The 16,796-nt window shown below is 38.2% G+C and overlaps 1 protein-coding gene and 1 non-coding gene across 21 annotated transcripts in view; one reads left to right on the top strand and one right to left on the bottom strand.

Moving 5' to 3' along the window:
* PLS3 (plastin 3) overlaps positions 1-13,106 on the top strand; it is a 93,000-nt gene extending 79,894 nt beyond the window's left edge. For 10 of the 20 annotated variants that reach the window (XM_035289281.3, XM_078363597.1, XM_054251347.2 and 7 more), the window contains 9 exons: positions 2,770-2,796; positions 3,069-3,164; positions 5,606-5,801; positions 7,518-7,596; positions 8,858-8,972; positions 9,185-9,318; positions 10,017-10,140; positions 10,360-10,484; positions 11,877-13,106. In XM_035289281.3, coding sequence (XP_035145172.1) covers positions 2,770-2,796; positions 3,069-3,164; positions 5,606-5,801; positions 7,518-7,596; positions 8,858-8,972; positions 9,185-9,318; positions 10,017-10,140; positions 10,360-10,484; positions 11,877-12,009 — 1,029 coding nt within the window. In that variant the 3' untranslated portion in view covers positions 12,010-13,106. The remainder of the gene's footprint in view (positions 1-2,769; positions 2,797-3,068; positions 3,165-5,605; positions 5,802-7,517; positions 7,597-8,857; positions 8,973-9,184; positions 9,319-10,016; positions 10,141-10,359; positions 10,485-11,876) is intronic. The other 10 variants (XM_035289288.3, XM_078363598.1, XM_054251349.2 and 7 more) reach the window with 1 other exon arrangement.
* Positions 13,107-16,207: 3,101 nt separating this feature from the next.
* Positions 16,208-16,314, bottom strand: LOC118150728 (U6 spliceosomal RNA). Its single transcript, XR_004738880.1, has one exon. It is a non-coding gene; the product is annotated as a U6 spliceosomal RNA (small nuclear RNA).
* Positions 16,315-16,796: the final 482 nt, after the last annotated feature.

Here is a 16,796-nt window from a genome sequence, read left to right on the forward strand (position 1 = left end):
TGGGGGGATATAATAGCTGGAGGATTTCATCCCAGCTTATTCGAGGGAAAATTCTAACACTGTATCACCAAGCCTTGTTGCCTCTTGGTCCTGAAGATAGATTTTAGAAGAGAAATAGAGCCAGATAAAGAGCATGAGCACCTATGTTTTATTTTGGGGAAAAAGGTTAGAGTATTATGCTAATTTGTTATATTATAATGCTAATGTGTCATATTCTGCCTATTGTTAAACATGGAGTATAAAAGAATAGGACATGACTATTCTTTTTTTTTTTTTTTTTTGAGACAGAGTTTCACTCTTGTTACCCAGGCTGGAGTGCAATGGTGTGATCTTGGCTCACCGCAACCTCCGCCTCCTGGGTTCAGGCAATTCTCCTGCCTCAGCCTCCCGAGGCACGCGCCACCATGCCCAGCTAATTTTTTGTATTTTTAGTAGAGGTGGGGTTTCACCATGTTGACCAGGATGGTCTCGATCTTTTGACCTCGTGATCCACCTGCCTCGGCCTCCCAAAGTGCTGGGATTACAGGCTTGAGCCACCGCGCCCGACCAGGGCATGACTATTCTATTCTTAACTGCCTTTCCCAGGCCTCAGTGTACCTGTTAGTAAACACACCTAGAAGAGAGAGGCAGGACCTTACGATTTCCTCTTCCCCTTTTTTATTTGGCTTCTCTTTTGTCATTTTACCCACCTTCAGATGTGAGTTCCTCCAAGATAGAGATGAGCTCTTATTTATGTCTGTGTATGCTTCCTACCTCAGCCGCTGCTCCAGGACCCTCCTACTAAAGCCAACCTATAACACAGTATGTGGCACATATAAGACCCTCGTATTTCTTGCCTTGAATTGATTTTTTTTTTAACTCACTGTTTATCATGAGCAGTGAGGAAAAACGAACAATGGAGGAGGACATTTATCACATGTTGCCTTTGGCTTCTCATGCAGAGAGGGCCAACATTACTATAGCAAACATTGTGTGGAGTTCTCCTTAGCTGCCTCAACTCTGTCTGACATCCAGATGCTGGTACACGAGGAACAAACTTAAGGATCTTCATCAGATGTCACTGACTGGCAAGGCTGTGAAAACAATACTATGCTATCATATGATTTTGTTCAGTGATGAGAGGAAGCAGTGAGATGCCTGTACTGCTGATTTCATCCATGAAAATTAAGAGTAGCCCCAAAATTATAAGACCAACTGACACTTCCCTCTCTTTGAATTATACAATATGTTTGGCCAGGTTTGTTGTTGTGGTTGTTGTTGTTGAGATAGCATCTCACTTTGTCACCCAGGCTGGAGTGCAGTGGCACTATCATGGCCCACTGAAGCCTTGACCTCCCAGGCTCAAGCAATCTTCCCACCTCAGCCTTCCAAGTAGCTGGGACTACAGGTGCACACCATGAAGTCCAGCTGATTTTTTAAAATTATTTATAGAGATAGGGTCTCACTGTGTGGTTCAGGCTGGACTCTAACTCCTGAGCTCAAGTGATCCTCCCACCTTAGCCTCCTAAAATGCTGGGATTACAGGCATGAGCCATAGCACCTGGCCAGCCAGGTATATTTTGCTTCATGCACTAGATGCATTCCTGAAAATCAGCAAGCCAACTGTAAGTGGATTATATGTACTGGGATGTATTTTAAATGTACAGAGAATATCTTTTTTTTTTTAAGTGAAGCCTGCTTTGAATATTTTTTAAAAGCAAAGAATTGTTTGGTAATGTGAAAACTAACTTCCAGATTATCTGTATTCAAGTTCAAATTTTCACCTGTAAAGCCCTTTTCAGGGTTGTAAATATAGATTTTGCTGGGTCTGCTCTTCACTTGTTCTTCTCAAGAGCATAGGTTTAGATTATAAATTGTTTATGTAGCTTTAGCAAGAAATTGGAAATGAAAGCACTTTCACAGTTGTAGTACACTATTCCTTAGGAGGTAAATGCTATGCCCCCAAATAATAAGATCAGAGTTGCCATTTTATGAATTGCTCTGAAATAGCTTTCAATCACCTGGTTTCCCCATTCTTAGAACAATTTATGGCACCGAGTTTCAAAGTCACTTGGGTAGCTGGTTTAAAAGACATCTCTCTAGGCAGCTCCCAGACATTTAGATTTGGTAGCTTGGGAATTGGATTCAGTAACTGACATATTGAGCAACTTCCACAGGGGTTAGTATACACATAGACTATGAGAAACAGTCCTTCATACTCTGTCTGGACTTTCAAGGCCCAGTAACAGGAAAACGTTAAGATCATAGCAAGAAGGTAGTCTTCACATATGGCAGAATTAAGAAATCTTGACTCAAATTCCTGTCCTCTAGAATTTCGAAGATGCAGGAATTTACTTGATACATGTGTGAAGGCTCTTAATAAGTGTTTGTACAGTGGTTTTCAAGCTGTGTTTTGTGTTGTCCACACAACCTGAATTCACACTGACTGTGAGCCAACCCCATTGTTTTATGTATTGGGATTCTAAGAAAACAACATTCAAGTGATAAAAGAGTCCAGGGGTTTAAAACGAAAAGAAACATTTGTTTTGTTAAGTACGTTCAGATCATAGAGGGTTCAGTGTTATTTTAGCAACTAAAATGTTTAGCATTTAATCTTTTGTCATTTAAATTTACAGTTAAATACATCTGTAACATAGCTAATCTCGTCTTCATAGGTTGTGGTATATGCATTGTGCTTTGTATTGATATAACTTGTTTATTTTCTCTTTCTTCTATGCTTCCTGGATTTCTGCTCTCCTACTTTTTTAAATGCTTGTTTTGTCTATCAAGCTTATTGACTTCAGTAATTCAGTGAAGGTACAGAACTGGTTATATGTTTATTAGCATTATTGTATTGATGGCTTTAATAATTGTGAAGTCATGTCGAAATCCAGTTCACCCATATGCAAGATAGATATAAGGCCAGATAGATGGACTTTTCTGGGGAAGACACCTGTTAAATTAGAAGGCAGAGATTTGTGCCATATATTCTCAAAAAATCCAATGCAAATAGCCTTCCAAACATGAGACAATAGGATACATTCATTCCTTGTAACCGTGATCTCACTGACATATTCAATTCTTTGTAGGATTCCAAAGCCTATTTCCATCTTCTCAATCAAATTGCACCAAAAGGACAAAAGGAAGGTGAACCACGGATAGATATTAATATGTCAGGTTTTAATGTAAGTATAGCTTCTCTTTTGAATTCTACAATCTTGCAAAATTATTGTCAATTTCTTATAAATACAATGATTTTTACAATTGTATGAAGTAGATTTGGTAATTTTAAGCATTATTTTAAAATGTATTACTGTACATGTAATTCAGAGGCCAGAAAACTAGCTTAGATTTATTTTTATTGTTAGTGAATTTCATAATTGTTGTGGTATTGATTTATATGGATGGCATAAAATATTCAAAAGAAGTATGGGGGAATAAGCAACTAGAAGCTAACCATTTCCAAGTATTTGGATTATAATCACAGTAACAGATTTAGTGACTATATATTTATATATACATATATTCATATTTCTGTGTTGAGAGTAATGTTATTATGTTTTACTAACTCCCAGTCTATGAAATCTGATTTAGGGAATTACTCTCAGAGACCATGTTCCCTGGTTATGTCACTAATTTGCTTAGTGACCTTGGACAAGTTTCTTCTCAAATTTGGATTTCACTTTGTTCATCCATAAAGTAAGGAGTTAGACTGGACTGCTTAGTCCCAAGTTTCTAGGATTCTGTGGTTTTTGTACCCATTAGATATGGAATGCATGCTATTAATGAACAAAATCCACATATATAGCATATTATGCCATAGGATGGAGTGGATTACACTGGCTAAACCATTTTTATACTGCCCTTACCATAACTGAATTTGTACTTGACTTGCGTGCTTATATTTCTGTCTATATGTTAAATGCAAAACTCCAGTTCAGGTCACTCTTGGTAGGAATAAGGGGCCATCTTGTCCAAGAAGCAAGCTGTCTGGGATGGCTAGTCATGTGATCTGATACACCTTTTCTCTAGTCGGTCCTTTCTGATTGATCTTAAAACACTCCTTTGTCTCTTCCCTCTTCAGATCCAACAAGGATTCTTCTGTTGACTCTAGAATTCAGTCCAAAATGTTCTGCTTAGCACTCACCCTACGAATCTTGTTCTATCGTTTCTAGTCAGTGTTATTTCGCCAAAAGTCTGCATTCCTAACCCCAACCTCCCTTCCCACCACCACCCATGTGCCTTTGCTCATGCTGTTCTCATGATTTTCAGCGTCCTTCATCTTTTTCAGCTTTACACCTTCTTTAGGGCCTTTTTTTTTTTTTTTTTTTTTTTTTTAAGAGATGAGGTTTCACCATATTGGCCAGGCTGCTTTGAACTCCTGGGCTCAAGCAATCCTCCTGCCTTGGCCTCCCAAAGTGCTGGGATTATAGGCGTGAGCCACCATGTCCAGCCAAGGCCTAATTTTAACTCTGAACAGTTTTACCTTTTTTTTTTTTTTTTAAATTTCAATTTAACATTTTTCTTTTGTTCTTTGTAATGGAAAAAATTCCCTTCCTTTCGTCGTAACTTTTTTAATCCTTCAGTTCCCTGAGATTAATCCTTGGTCTTGCCTTCCACCATTCCTGCTACATGCTTGCCCTAAGTAGATTTGATCTGTTAAAAAGAAATCAGCGGAAATAGATACTCTGCTTCTCTTCAATTCAAGCAGCAGTTCACAAGCATTTCCCTTGGGATTTGAGCATAAACTGAATGAAGGTATCTGTCTTTTCCCTCAGCCAGGGGAGCCATCTTCCACAACTCAGCACAACTTTCTCTCTCTCTAGTTCGCACCAGCAACGCCCTCCTTTCTAGTTCCTTCTGCTGCGCAACACAGCCCCAAAGGTCCCAGGACTGCAAGGCGTCGACTCTGTCATGAAGCTCATTGACCTAATGCACAGTACCCAGAAGCCTCAGCGAAGTTCAGCTGACAGTCAGTAGAGAAAAGGAGAAACGCCAAAGCAGAAATTAGTAAACCAGCAAAATAAAATAAAATCAGCCAGGCTGAAGACAATGTACCCACAATTTACAGAAAGTGAACACCATTTTCTAAATGAGACTTAAGTAACACTAGAGTTAATACCCTTTCACATTTAATAATTGGTAAACATTCATTGTAGATACGTACATTTGAAAAAAACTACTTTTTAACATAATTCCACTGAAAATATCTGAATATTTAACGTGAGATGGCTTATACGAATTGAAGCTGTTTTCCTATTGAGAAGTAAAAAAGGAAAAGTGGAACCGGAGAAAGTAAAGATGGTGAATGTATATTTTTCTCTACAGATTTTCAAACAAAATCTGGGAGTTTCCCCCAACCTTTTACATAAACTTCTTAATCCGATTTAGTTAAATGTACTCAGTAGTTTGCTGTGTGATCTGGTGCCATCTAGGATATATTAAAGGTACTGCACATCCAACAGGGCTGACTTTTTTTTTTTGTTTTTTGCATTCAAAACAATTTTATGAGTACCATATGTTGGCTAAAAGAAAGTAGAACTGTACACCCAGACTACAGTTGTAGGGAAATTTTCTATATTTTTAGTATGGTCTTTGAAAAAATCTTCTTATTTTGTTTCAACAGGAAACAGATGATTTGAAGAGAGCTGAGAGTATGCTTCAACAAGCAGATAAATTAGGTTGCAGACAGTTTGTTACCCCTGCTGATGTTGTCAGTGGAAACCCCAAACTCAACTTAGCTTTCGTGGCTAATCTGTTTAATAAATACCCAGCACTGACTAAGCCAGAGAACCAGGATATTGACTGGACTCTATTAGAAGGTAACCAAAAACTTCTCAAATTCGAATGTGTGGGACTATAGAGTAGAAATAGAGAGGCCACAATGATTTTTAAATTTTGACTGAATAAGTTGTTTTATATCTGCAACAAGTAGATGCAGGTGCTGAGTAAAAACTAGCAGAAAAGGACAATACAAGTGAACTTTTAAAGTAAGGTAGTTGAGGTGGGGTGTGGTGGCCCACACCTGTAATCCCAGCACTTTGGGAAGCCAAGATGGGTGGATCACCTGAGGTCAGCTGTTTGAGACCAGCCCGGCCAACATGGTAAAACCCCATCTCTACTAAAAATTTTAAAATTAGCTGGGCGTGGTGGTACGAGCCTGTAATCCCAGCTACTGGGGAGACTCAGGCAGGAGAATCGCTTGAACCTGGGAGACAAAGGTTGTAGTGGACTGAGATCATGCAATTGCACTCCATCCTAGGCAACAGAGTGAGACGCTGTCTCAAAAAAAAAAAAGTAGTCGAGTCATTTAATGTAAAGCCACTTTGTAAATCAATATTTAGTTTTAATCTTTAGGGTTAGACCACTTTTATGTATTTATGTTTCATTCATCCACAGTCAGTGTAACTGGAACTAACCCCAACTCCTTTCACCCTTACCTCCTCAAAAAACAAATGATAATATATAGTAAATTTTTTTAAGTTTGGAAAAGGCAGAGTTTACCTTTTCCAGATTATATATGCATGAAGGATAGTCTATAAAAATTAAGAAATGCAACTGGGTGCCGTGGCTCACGCCTGTAATCCTAGCACTTTGGGAGCCTGAGGCAGGAGGATCACCTGAGGTCAGGAGTTTGAGACCAGCCTGGCTAACATGGTGAAACCTTGTTTCTACTAAAAATACAAAAATTAGCCAGACCTGGTGGTGGGTGCCTGTAATCCCAGCTACTCAGGAGGCTGAGGCAGGAGAATCGCTTGAACCTGGGAGGCAGAGGTTGCAGTGAGCCAAGATCACGCCATTGCACTCCAGTTTGTGCAACAAGAACGAAACTTTGTCTCAAAAAATAAAAAAAAATTAAGAAATGCAAAGAGTGTCCACTGCTATTTCTATAAAACCATTAACTAAACTGACAACATCAGTTACTTTGAGGAATGCAGATTTGAGGAAATATTGGAGAAGGATTTGAGAAGGAGACTCAAATCTTCATAAACCTTTAAATTACTTAACTGGTTAGAATAAGCTTGTATTCTTTAATTTTAAAATAAGTTCAGGCCAGGCGCGGTGGCTCATGCCTGTAATCCCAGCACTTTGGAAGGACGAGGTGGGCAGATCAGAAGGTCAGGAGTTTGAGACTAGCCTGGCCAACATGGTGAAACCCTGCCTCTACTAAATATGTAAAAGTTAGCTGGACGTGTTGGTGGCCGCCTGTAATCCAAGCTACTCAGGAGGCTGAGGGAGAAGAATCTCTTGAATCCCAGAGGCAGAGGTTGCAGTGAGGCGAGATTGTGCCACTGTACTCCAGCCTGGGTGACAGATCGAGACTCCACCTCAAAAATAAATAAATAAATTTCAAATTTTAAAAATAAGTCTGTATCTAGAGAGAATGTATGTACTTAAGAGAATGCTTGGAAACTTGTATTATTGAAATCTTCTAGATCTGAATAGAGAGATAAAATAATCTAATATGTGGATTGGCACTATACGCACATACATAAAGTGTTTAATAAATCAGTGAAGTGTGTGAATATTCTTAACAGGAGAAACTCGTGAAGAAAGAACCTTCCGTAACTGGATGAACTCTCTTGGTGTCAATCCCCATGTAAACCATCTCTATGCGTAAGTCTTCCTACTGCTATTGTAAATGGTTGTGAATGTCATGAGTGGGTGTTACACAAATAATGACAGTTCTAAAGACTTTCTAGATATTAATTTGTAGCAGTTATTTATGTTGGAAAATGTTGAGTGGTGGTTTTGATCATCATTTTCCAAAACACACAAAAGCCAAAATTATTTCTTTATATGATCATTAACTGTAAGTGATAGAATGTATAAATGTCTTTATAGTACCCTAGGGAGCAAATAGTTTATATTTTGAAACAGCCATTCTGGAGGCTGAGGTGGGAGTGTTGCTTGAGCCCAGGAGTTTGAGGCTTCAGTGAGCTGTGGTTGTCCCACTGTACTCCAGCCTATGCAACAAAGCAAGATCCTATTTCTAAGGGGAAAAAAAAGAAAGGTAAAAAAGAAACAGAGACTGGGGAGCCCTTTAAGTAGACCATTTGCAACACTCAGGGACTTTGGCTCACTATTCTCTCCGGCTGGAACGTTGTTTGCTCACATATAATGGCTCATACCCTTACTGTATTCCAGTCACTGATTCAAAGATTTCCTGACTACCACCTGCTACTCTCTAACACCTAACCCTAGTTCCTTTTTTTCTTCACAGTACTTACATACACCCCCAAAATCATATTGTTTGTTTGTTTATCCATGTACTTGTTTTTTGTTTTTTGTTTTTTTTTTTGAGACAGTTTCACTCTTGTTACCCAGGCTGGAGTGCAATGTCGCGATCTTGGCTCACTGCAACCTCCGCCTCCTGGGTTCAGGCAATTCCCCTGCCTCAGCCTCCCGAGTAGCTGGGACTACAGGCACGCGCCACCATGCCCAGCTAATTTATTGTATTTTTAGTAGAGACAGGGTTTCACCATGTTGACCAGGATGGTCTCGATCTCTTGACCTCGTGATCCACCCGCCTTGGCCTCCCAAAGTTCTGGGATTACAGGCTTGAGCCACCGCGCCCAGCCCATCCACGTACTTGTTTATTGTCTATCTCTCTGACTTTAATGTAAGGACAGGGATTTTTGTCCTGTGGGCCCAGCCTCTAGAACTGTGTCTCGCTCACAGTAAGCTCTCAATAAATACTTATAAATGAAGTGGATGGTCTTAGCTTTGTTTTCAGCATAAATTGATAGAAAATATGAGTCTTGGGGATTATTTATTGTTTTATATATCTTGTTTGACAATGTAGTGTTACTGTTTCTAAGGAAAGTCAAATCCCAGCTTCCTGAAAACACTGATTACATTATTTTTAAATCATTAGTGACCTGCAAGATGCTCTGGTAATCTTACAGTTATATGAACGAATTAAAGTTCCTGTTGACTGGAGTAAGGTTAATAAGCCTCCATACCCGAAACTGGGAGCCAACATGAAAAAGGTAGATAATTAAGTTGCTGTGTATGTTAGAGTATTTTTATTGTCGATTTGTTTCTTTTGTTTCTAAAACTCTTGACTCGGAGCTTCTTGAGGACAAAAACTGTGTCTTCTTTGTTTTTGTGTACTGATAACCTAGCATTTACAAGACATACACACATGTATGCAGATTAAACAAATGGAAATCTTTAACCATTTACTCTTGTGCCTTTGCAGCTAGAAAACTGCAACTATGCTGTTGAATTAGGGAAGCATCCTGCTAAATTTTCTCTGGTTGGCATTGGAGGGCAAGACCTGAATGATGGGAACCAAACCCTGACTTTAGCTTTAGTCTGGCAGCTGATGAGAAGGTATAGTATACAATTTTAGCTGTTTAAGCTTTACTGTCATACAGGTCTGTGATTTAGTCCTTACTATGTTTAATAAGTGAACATGTCAGTGACTACACTTTTGAAATATGTTGTATTTACACTCCACAATGAGTTTAATTAATATATTTGGATGCTTCCTTCCAAGTTAGGCAGCAGAACTATAGCTAGTCCTTTTTAAAAAAAAAAATTGGAAGCCTGACATGTAGATTTTTGGCCTCGTTTAACGTGTCAGTGAATAAAAAAATTGTCAGAACAAAATTATGAACATCCTCATGCTCATTTGAAAATGAAGATCTCTCTGTAATGCTGATGAAGATCACCATAATGCTGCAACGCATTCATTATGACTGGGTACCAGCCAAAGCACAGTTTATTTTATGCCATTACCACTATTGGAATAGTACAAAATGTGCCTGCAGTAGGCTGTTGAACCTGCTCATTAAAGCACTGTCAGTCTGCTCTCCTCTCACCCTTTGTAGTCTACTACAAAGGGTAGATCAGTAGCAAGCCACTACTGCTTGAAATATTTTTTTTCACATAGTGTGAATCTCTTTCCATGAAATCTTTAGTCTTTGAAATCAAAGGAATATAAAAAATGGAAGACAAAGCATCTTTCTGATGTTTGCATTTTTCCTCATAAAGTAGATTGTGATATTTTCTGCTGCTGCTTCTCTTAGATATACCCTCAATGTCCTGGAAGATCTTGGAGATGGTCAGAAAGCCAATGACGACATCATTGTGAACTGGGTGAACAGAACGTTGAGTGAAGCTGGAAAATCAACTTCCATTCAGAGTTTTAAGGTCAGAATCCATACGTGACTATTAAATATTATGTTTTCTGGATAATATCTATCATTTGGGAGGGCCACCTTTGGTTTCTTTTTGAGTGAGAATTATTGTTGGGCTAATGGCATGATTCTTTATGAATTCACTGGGCTTTGTTTTTGGCACTTGATATAAGTAAGCACATGTTAATCTGTATGTATCAAAATTCTCAGATTTGTTCTCCTTTCACACTAGGACAAGACGATCAGCTCCAGTTTGGCAGTTGTGGATTTAATTGATGCCATCCAGCCAGGCTGTATAAACTATGATCTTGTGAAGAGTGGCAATCTAACAGAAGATGACAAGCACAATAATGCCAAGTAAGGGAGACTGCATAGTAGTATGAAAAAAAACACAGCTTTGCAGCTGGATGGATCTGAATTCTAATTCAGGTGCTGCCATTTAAGAGTTGTGTCACTGTGGTGGAAAACTCTTGGAGCCTCAGATTCCTCATCAGTAAACTGGGGGCGATAATACTTACCTTTGAGATTTTATAAAGATTAAATTTTTAAAAAATTATAAGAGCCTAGCCATGTGCTTGGCCTACTAGGTGCTTAGTCAAATATTGCTTCGGTGGATTACAGAAATAATGTAGCATGTATTTGAATGTAAATTAAGTAAAACTTTACAACAAGGAAAAAATGAGCTTAGGGTGTTCATCTGTCTATCTCATTCTTTTTTAAAAAACACATTATCCACTTATGTCTCTTTTACTATACATAGATCATTCTTAGTACATTTGTTGAATTTGTCTTCCTCAGTTCCCATATTAACAGAATGCTTGCTAGGCCTCCACAGAAGACTATGCCTTGAAAGTTTCTTGCATTTCAACAATATTTAGGTCTTTTCCACCAGCCTCTTTTCTTCTTCACCAAACACCTAGAGTGTGACCTGGCTTCATGGGTGACCCATGAAAACTTTACTAATTAGACATATAGAACAGCTAAGAAGCATTCTTGAAAAACTTTGGAGTTAGGCACATTATTTATGTTTCCTTTAAAAATATTTCTAGCAGATATGATAAAGGTCTAATATTTACAAGGTATAAAGAACTCTTGAAACCTCTTTTTCTAGAAACTCGATGGTTAAATCATCTTTAAAGATTCTGGTTCCAACACACCAAGAAATGCTTCATGAATTAGTTGAGATGTGTTCCTGAAAATTTCCCTACCTGGACATCTTAGTTCTTCTGTCCCTTCCTTTGTCTACCTTTTCTAGTTTTTGGTCCAGCCACCCTCTCCATGTACCATGTAGACTGTCTCCCCTCTCGTGAATATTTGGAAGTATTCATTGTATCTGCCTAACAACTTGGGTTTTGCATCTTGCATGATTTTTCACCTCATATCTCATGATGACATGAGTGTATGTTATTATATGTGCAACGTGAATACCAACATTGATCGCATAGACAGGCTAGGTAATTATGTATATAAAGTCGGTGCTTCCAGCTTAATTCTCTCCTCACATTGGAGAAAAAGAGTGAATAAATATTATTGGCTCCAAATTGTAGAACTTAAAAAGCTACTGTAACTTCAAAATGAAATCAAAACCAAAATCAAAAGAAAACAAAAAGCAAAACTGTTCCAATTGGAACTATCTATATGGAATCTTTGTATCACAGCATAATAATCATATAGGAAGAAATAGATGTCTTATGTGATGTCCTTAACTGACAAGAATTTCATCCTGATTTTTGTTTCCCCCTAAAATAGGTATGCAGTGTCAATGGCTAGAAGAATTGGAGCCAGAGTGTACGCTCTTCCTGAAGACCTTGTGGAAGTAAAGCCCAAGATGGTCATGACTGTTTTTGCATGTTTGATGGGCAGGGGAATGAAGAGAGTGTAAAATAACCAATCTGAATAAAACAGCCTTGCTCCCAGGTGCATGATTCACAGGTCAGCTATTTCCAGGTGAAGTGCTTATGGCTTAAGGAACTCTTGGCCATTCGAAGAACTTTTCATTTTGATTAACAAGACTAGCTCAGCATGAGAGCCCTCAGGGGAAAGGGTTTTAATAAAAACAATTCCTCTTTCCCATAGTGGAGTTGGATTTTTCAGGCACGCCTGAAATGTGCTCATAGCCAAAACATTTTACTCTCTCCTAGAATGCTGCCCTTGACATTTCCCATTGCCGTATGTTATTTCTCGCTCTGTTATCTTTTGCCCTCTTAGAATGTCCCTCTCTTGGGACTCACTTAGATGATGTGATATGAATATTATTAGACAGTAATTTTGCTTTCCATCCAGTATGCTAGTTCTTATTTGAGAACTATGGTCAGAGGGTATTTGGATATGAGTATCCTTTGCTTATCTTTGTAGTACTGAAAATTTGCCGAAGTAACTGGCTGTGCAGAATGTAATAGAAGCTTTTCTTATTCTTTTATTTTTAAGATCAGTATCTTTTTACAGTATTCTTTCTACATGATCCTTTTTTGTACATTTAAGAATATTTTGATTACATTAAACAAGACTGCTGATTTTGCTACTTTTTTTAAGGGGTCTTCAAGTAAGTAAAAATACATTATAGCTAGAAGAAAAATGTACCTTAAATTTACATCTTTCCCTCTCATACCTAAGCTGTAAACAATTGAAATATTTTGTCACTTGGTTCAATACCTGCTTATTTGTTTTAAAACCTGTGTCATCAAACTCTCTCTTTAAATTTAAAATGCTGTTGAATATGATACTTTTGAGGAGAGAGTATGCTCAGAATTTAGGATTTGGTAGGCCAAGTCTGCTGAGTGTACAATGTATTTTTAAATTTTACACCTAAAACAAAGAAATGTGGTCACTAAAAATAAAAATATATATGTAGGACTTAATGTACTCTTGCTTTGTCAAGCTGTTTGCTATAGTTTCCAAGGTATTATGTTACTCTAACTCTGAAAAGTGATGTAATCTGATAGCAATGTAGTAGTTCAAATAAAGGCATTTACATAATAATTAGTCTCTTCTTCATGCTTTTGTCCCTTAGGAAGTATGCCAGTGTTTGTCAGGACTTTTTCTTTTCATTTTTCTGATGTATTCTCTAAAATGGTGTTTGTTAAATTTGACTTTTGGGAGCTGAATTAGAGGTACTGAATTAAGGACAGTACAAATAAAATAAAAGGATTTTCTCCAATTTACCAAAATTTCTTTATCCAGTTCCTGCTTTTTTCTTTCTTTCCCAACTCTCTTTTCAATGTTCTATGATATACAGATCCTGAAACAGTGGGGATCTGAACAGTCACAGAGGAGAAATGGTTCGTGGCAGATCTTCTCAACCTCATCCATATTGACATTTTTGGCTGGATCGTTCTTTGTTGAGGTAGGGGGAAGGGGCTACCCTGTGCATTGTAGGAGGTTTAGCAGTGTTACTGGCTTCTACCCACTAGATGTCAGTAGCACATCCCCAGTCGTGTTGACCAAAATTTTTCCAGGCATAGCCAAATGCTCCTGGGTGACAAAATCATCCCTTGTTAACAATCAGTGGTTTACAGTGCCCTTTTAACCCTTCGTTTGAATGAGTAATATAAAGTACAGTCTATTGAAGATTTGGTTACATAGTGATACTATATAATATTTTGCATTTTTAATCTGAGAGATGGAAAGACCTTTTTAAATATCACCCCAATCCCAAAGACATAAAATTAAGAAAGGATACATTTGACAACTCTATTTTTGCATATATATATAAAATAAAAAAGATCAAAATATAGATGACTAAAAAAGTAAGTTCAGTCTCAGATTATAGATTCTTTTAATATAAAAATAGAATTTATGAGTAAAAAAAGACAAATCTACAAACATATACTAGGGCAACTGCTGAAGTAAGGACAATTACATCTTATGCCTTGAATCTGCCATACTTATTCATGTTCGTCTCTGTCAAAGTACAAAGGCTCTTCTCTATAAGCCCTAACAAGATAGGAAAGATATATTCCATATGGTCCTTTCTTCCAAAAAGGAGCTGATTTCTTGGGTGGCTCACCATACAGGGCCCACAGCCTGTAGGAGTATACCATTGGATAGTTAAGTGTTCGTATAAAGCAGTGGGCCCGAGACACGGTTTTTTTCCTCCAAAAACTAATTACAACAAATAGCAACATGAACCAAAATTATCAATACATTTAGAATTCTGCCAGGTGAGGTGGCTTATAACTATAATCCCAGCAATTTGGGAGGCTGAGGTGGATAGATTGCCTGAGCTCAAGAACAGCCTGGGCAACATGGTGACTCCTCATCTCTTCCCCACACACCTGTAACCTCGGCACTTTGGGAGGATGAAGTGGGAGAATTGCTTAAGGTCAGGAGTTCGAGACCAGCCTGACCAACATGGTGAAACCCCGTGTCTACTAAAAATACAAAAATTAGCTGGGCTTGGTGGCGCACACCTGTAATCCCAGGTACTCGGGAGGCTTAGGGAGAAGAATCACTTGAACCCAGGGGGCGGAGGTTGAAGTGAGCTGCGATCATGCCATTGCACTCCGGCCTGGGCAAAAGAGTGAAACTCCATCTTGAAAAAAAATAAAAATTAGCTGAGCATGGTGGTGCATGCCTGTGGTCCCAGATACTTGGGAAGCTGAGGCAGGAGGATCACTTAGCCCAGTTGATCAAGGCTGCTGTGAGCTATGATTGAGCCGCTGTACCCTAAAGTGGGCTGCAAGACTCCATCTCTTAAAAAAAAAGATGATGATATTTCCATCTATCCTAATATGCTGAGAGATTATTTTTTCATTTTTATCATGAATGGGTGGGTAGATTTTATCAATGCTTTTTCTGTGTCAATTTATATCCTCATAAGATTTTCTTTTTTATCCTTTTTATATGGTGGATTACATTGATTAGTTTTCAAAGGTTGAACAAACCTTGCATGCCTGAATAAATACCACTTGGTCACAGTATATAATTCTTATACATTGTTGAATTTTATTTGCTAATATTTTATTGAGGATTTTTGCATCTAAGCTCAGAATTGATGTTAATTTTTATTTAAATATTTGGTGGAAGTCTCCAGTAAAACTGTTCAAGCCTGGAGATACTTGGGGGAGGATCTCCTAACTATACATTCAGTTTCTTTAATGGTTATGGGGCTATTCAGAGTATCTATTTCATCTTGATTGCGTTTTGGGTAGTTTCTGAATTTAGAGGAATTTGTTCACTTCTTCCATGTTGTTGAATTTGTGAACATAAAGTGTTTGTACTATTAATTATCTTTTTAATAGCTGCAAGGTATGTAATGATATTTTCAGTTTGATTCCTCATAGTGGAGATTTATGTCTTCTCTCTTTTTAATCTTTGTCAGTCTTGCTAGAAGTTTATCAAATTCATTGATTTTTTTTGAGAACTAGCTTTTTGTTTCTTTGTTTTTTGGTTTCTATTTTATTGATGTATGGTTTTATCTTTATGTTTTTATTTTTCTACTTTCTTTGAATGTGCTTTACTCTTTTTGCTTATAGCATCTGCCCAAGACAACCATAAAAATCTACTAACCTCAAGAAACTACCCATACAAAATGATCTATTCCTCCTTTTAGCCAGGTCAGTTTTTTGTTTGTTGAGACACAGTCTTGCTGTTTCCCCGAGGCTGAAGTGCAATGTCACGATCTTGGCTCACTACAACCTCCATCTCCCGAGTTCAAGCAATTCTCCTGCCTCAGCCTCCTGAGTAGCTGGGATTACAGGTTGGTCTCAAGCTCCCTGCCTCAGCCACCCAAAGTTGCTGGGATTATAGGCATGAGTCACCACGCCCTGCATCAGCCTGATCAGTTTTTATGTATTTTGAGACTGTTGTTTGGTGCTTATACATTTAGGGTCACCATGTCTTTTTGGTTAATAGATCCTTTTCTGATTTCATAATGTCACTCCTAATCCCTAGTAATTTTCTTTGCTCTGTAGTCTACTTTATGTGTTATTAATATAGCCTAGCCATTCCCTTTTTTTCCTTTTTTCTTTTTGGAGGAGGAGGTGGGAATGGGGTTGGAATTAGGAATATTCCTTGACGGGTTCAGTGACTTCACTTACAGGAGCCTCAGTTTCCCCAGTTTAGGACATTAGAACATGGAAGAAAATATGGAATGCTTCATGAATTTGCATGTCATCCTTGCACAGGGGCCATGCTGATCTTCTCTGTATCATTTCAATTTCAGTATATGTGCTGCCAAAGCAAGCACCTGGTTTTTAATGTTTATATAATTGCCTTTTATTTTTAGCCTGCATATGTCATTTTGCTTGAAGTGAGGTTCGTGGAGATTGCATATAGTTGGGTCATCTGTTTTTTACCAGTTCTGTCTATGTGTGTTTTAATTAATTACTTGTTTTGCTTTGTTGTTGTTTTGTGGTTTTTTTGAAATGGAGTTTAAATCTTGTCGCCCAGGTTGGAGAGCAGTGGCGTGAGCTCGGCTCACTGCTACCTCCCTCTCCTGGGTTGAAGAGATTCTCCTGCCTTAGCCTCCTGAGTAGCTCAGATTACAGGTGCCTGCGACCACGCCTGGCTAATTTTGTATTTTTAGTAGAAACAAAGTTTCACCATGTTGGCCAGACTGGTCTCGAACTCCTGACTTCAGGTGATCCATCCACCTTGGTCTCTCAAAGTGTTGGGATTACAGGTGTGAACCACCATGCCTGGCCATTCCTTTTTTTTTTTTTTTTGGAG

Source organism: Callithrix jacchus, chromosome X, assembly GCF_049354715.1.
Source record: "Callithrix jacchus isolate 240 chromosome X, calJac240_pri, whole genome shotgun sequence".
NCBI classification, from domain to species: Eukaryota; Metazoa; Chordata; class Mammalia; order Primates; family Cebidae; genus Callithrix; species Callithrix jacchus.